At 39.8% G+C, this 4,187-nt stretch overlaps 1 protein-coding gene across 1 annotated transcript in view; it reads right to left on the reverse strand.

Moving 5' to 3' along the window:
• The window catches only part of LOC116685837 (leukocyte elastase inhibitor-like), a 15,124-nt gene extending 11,399 nt beyond the window's left edge, over positions 1-3,725 (reverse strand). Inside the window, 3 exon segments of the mRNA XM_032510798.1 lie at positions 1,640-1,646; positions 3,560-3,689; positions 3,692-3,725. Of these exon segments, the coding sequence (XP_032366689.1) occupies positions 1,640-1,646; positions 3,560-3,689; positions 3,692-3,725 (171 nt within the window).
• Positions 3,726-4,187: the final 462 nt, after the last annotated feature.

Below are 4,187 nucleotides of genomic sequence, written 5' to 3' on the forward strand. Positions count from 1 at the left end.
ACAGCCTTTGTTGTGTTTGATTGCTAGTTTGTAGTTAAGCCAGCAGTCATTTCAAAAACGTTTTTAGCTATCAATGATTGTTTGGTTGCTACAGTTAGCTCAAAACGCCATTCAACTGACAGCCTTTGTTGAGTTTGATGCTAACTTGTAGCCAGCAGTGAACCAACTTGGTTAAGTAGGTCCATTTTTACTGGGTTGACATTACAGAAGTCTCTCGTTAGCATCTTGTATGCTACTTGTCGCAAAGTCAGAATCAGAAATACTTTATTGATCCCTGAAGGGAAACTCTGTTACTGTTGCACAAATAGTTTAAATATCAGAGTGATGCATGCGCAACTCACATCGTCACTTGACTTACATCAGGGAGTGACAGGCGCGTCCACATGATACAGCCCTTCCGTGACCCCCCCACCCAGTTGCTAGTAGCCAAGGAGGACATGGAGGATTTAAAAAACAAAACAAAACAAAAACATGGACTCTTCAGAAGGTGACACTATCTTAACCTGATTTTCTTTGCGGGAAAGTCTCTGGACGCCATAATCTTCTGAACATAGCCATACTGAGAAATACAGAGAGAGTCGTGTGGAGCTGATACTCTTAATTAATTTTGTAGCAACACATTTGGTCATGGCTTAAGTTCATTATTGTAAAAAGTTACACACTTAAGTTTTAACTGTCCTTTTGGATAAATGACCCTTTGGTGTCTCAGACCTCACCAAAATCAATACATTTAAAACTAAAATGTTCATTTCAAACAGCAGTCACATGTTAGTGTGACCTCTGCTCTCTTTCATGCACACACTTACACACCCACTCTCTCTCTCTCTCTCTCTCTCTCTCACACACACACACACACACACTCTCTCAGCCCCCCCCCCCCCCCCCCCCCCCCTCCCACTGTGATTCTTGGTGCAGCTTAGCTGAGGTCATCACATCTCGCTGAAAGCTGAATGCTTCCACCTCTGGAACAAAAGTCGCCTTTACACACAACACACAAATCACTTAAAATAGGGTGGACTCTTTGATAAAACGCTGTTATCAGTGGTGGAAAAAGTATTCAGATCCTTTACCTAAGTAAAATAACTAATACCACACTGTAAAAATACTCTACAACTACTACAAGTTGAAGTCCATAGTTTAATTTACAATAAAACTTGTCAAAGTAAAGTAGCTGAAGCTGTGAGATTAATGTAGTGGAGTAAAAAATACAAAATATTTCTCTCTGAAATGTAGTGGAGTAGAAATAGAATATGGTTCGAAAAGAAAAGACTCAAGTAAAGAACAAGTACCTTAAATTTGTAAATGAACTACCAGTAAGTTCCATTCCACCACTGGTTGTAGGGCAGTATAACACCAACACTGTCCCTCAACTTGTCTAATAGCATGGTAATAACCCCACTGTCGTTAAATCAGACAGCAGAGGACAAAAAGAACAAAATACTGTAATATCTTTAATTATATTTGTAACCTGCACATTGCTGTTAAAGGAGAATTGTCATAAATATGCGTGTACTTTGAAAACCCCCAACCCTAATTAGTGCAGGCAACATGGAGCCTATCATATTTATGACAATCAAGATTAACGTTAAAAATGACCGGACTTCTCCTTTAATAACTGTAACACTATTGACCTATTCACCTTGCTCCTTTCCCCATAGTTCCCAGTTCTCACTAGTCTGTTGTAATCACTTTCTTCTGTAATCTTTCACAATACATTCATTTCAAAATGAATGATGACGGGAGTTGTTTCTCAAGAAACATGGTGGATTTAGGGTGGAGACCGGTCCCTCCTACATTCTCCCACCCCCACCAGCCCAGAGTTATCTGGGTGTGGCTTTGCTTTGGCAATCCTTTTATTGTTTTTTTACGCCATGTTAACTCCCACCTGACTACCTTCACTGATTTCTTATTGCCACGGCCCTTCTGTCGTTTCTTCTGGGGCACAGACTGCTGTGTGAGAGCTTTTATTCTCCTCAAGGTGTAAAAGTATAAAGCAGTCATTATTCCAATATACAGCATAAGACTAAACCTATATAGCAATAAAAGCTTAGGAATTCACTCTTTAACTATCTACATTGTACATAGGAGTACAGCAAGAATAGAAGCTGTAACTGTAATGACTATAATAGTCAGTCACTCATATTTATCGTCCAATGGGGAACAAATGAGCTTAATTATAGAGAGCTGCAAATACTCTTCTACTTTAGGGAACTACCCGGGCAGCCAGACAAGTGGACATGCCTGTTGCACACATGGGAACTGATAAGGTGTACGGATCTTTATTGCCCTAACACATCCATCTTATGTTTTCTGTTGCTATAGTAACACAACACAGAGCCACCCCCCGTAAATTCTAGTTCGAGTCTGAACAGAGGAGAGCTTTGTCGTTTTTGCCGACGAGAAAGAACTTGGTGATTCATACTGAGTAAGGGCTTACACGCCTCAGTCCTTCCCTCTGCCCTTCAATCTCCACGTCCCGTACAAAGTTATCTTTATGGTCATTTGAAAAAGACAGTTTTAGGGGTGAAAAAAATAAAAATAAAATCAATACAGTATGGTATCGCAATACTAAATCGATACACCAATGACAAGTATTGAGCTATTATTATAGAAATTGTACATGCAAATTTAACTTTTTTGATAGCAGAATACTTAAAACAAAACTTTTGTGTCCACTAAATGGTCCAGTTTGTCTTTTTGGAAATGTATCTTTTTAATGTTTACAATGGTAAGTTTCCTAAAGGGACATAATGTGAAGTTGGGGAAAAAAAAAAAAAAAAAGTAAATACATTCCAATATAATGTTTAAAATAGCAATAATATTGTATTGTGACATAGGTATCGAGATATGATTGTATCTTAGGGCCTCTGGTGATTCCCACCCGTACACAGTTTGTGAAGGAGATTTATATTTTATAATGCGAAATCTGCATCATCTGTCCACTAGACCAGTGGTTCCCAAACTTTTTCAGCTGAAGACCCAAAAAGAGGAATTTGGTGTCTCATCGGGACCCAAATTTACAAAAAGACACCATGAACCATTGTAACATCTACATTTTTAAACTGTGGACAAAAGACGGAACAAACCATGAATTTAAATAGATATGAAGTATAATTTTTTCCATTATAAAAGTAAACAAAAACAGAAAAGGTCTCGATTCTCCTTTCTGTGTCTCATCCACTTCTAGGATAAGAGAAGAGGGAGTGACCCCCCCCCCCGACAGCATCTGAGCTGAACAGACCAGTGTATCAGATTGATATGCATTATACTACCCAATAAAACAGGTCTGCGACCCATTTTGGGTCCCGACCCCAAGTTTGGGAAACATTGCACTAGACGAACAACGCATCAACAACGTTGATTAAAAGCTTCACAAAACCACTCCAGACCAATGCACAAACCTGCAGTTTAAATTTGTTACTTTTTACAAAGACAGTTGGGGTGTGCGTGTGCTGTGTGCGTGTGTGGCGTGTGTGTGTGGGTGTGTGTGTGTGTGTGGTGGTGTGTGTGTGTGTGTGTGTGTGCGTGGTGTGTGTGTGTGTGTGTGTTATACCTTGACATCTGGGTGGCTGTGTTGCCTCGGGCCCCAGCCATCACCATAGCCAGGCTGAAGAGATGCTGAAAGGGAGTAGAAGATGTTTGCGTCTTGTCGTCAACTCCGAACTTTCGGAGCAAAGCCAGCGAGAGGTGGTGTTGGCCTTGGAGAGAGGGGTTGGAGAAGCCATCGTGTCTGACACACAGGAGAGAGGGACAGAGCATTCATTATTGCGTTATGTATTATCAAGCCTGTTGCATGTCCGTATTGATCTAGCCGGTGATGATGTCTAGTGTCTGCCTTATGTAACTGTATTGTTTTCAGCTGTCGAAATTTATTTTTTATATCGATGTTTGTCTCTAATGTTATCTGACGTGCTGCGTACCCATGTTTATGTTTCTGCAGAACAGGAACCTGCTGAAAACCTGCTGAGTCGGCCATTTTTACATTGGTAAGGTCATGTTACTTTTTCAACTTTCCTTGTATAATAAATACATGAAAAAAATATTACGACGTTAAACAAGTTATTTATCGACTGGTATCTCAACAAAACTAATTTACAATTACATGGAAAGTCTCCGAATATGAACACCTGATCTATTGAGACAATGTCTGAACAGTCTTTAGTTCAGAAACATTAGATAGACTTAGC

Source organism: Etheostoma spectabile, unplaced genomic scaffold (assembly GCF_008692095.1).
Source record: "Etheostoma spectabile isolate EspeVRDwgs_2016 unplaced genomic scaffold, UIUC_Espe_1.0 scaffold272, whole genome shotgun sequence".
NCBI lineage: Eukaryota > Metazoa > Chordata > Actinopteri > Perciformes > Percidae > Etheostoma > Etheostoma spectabile.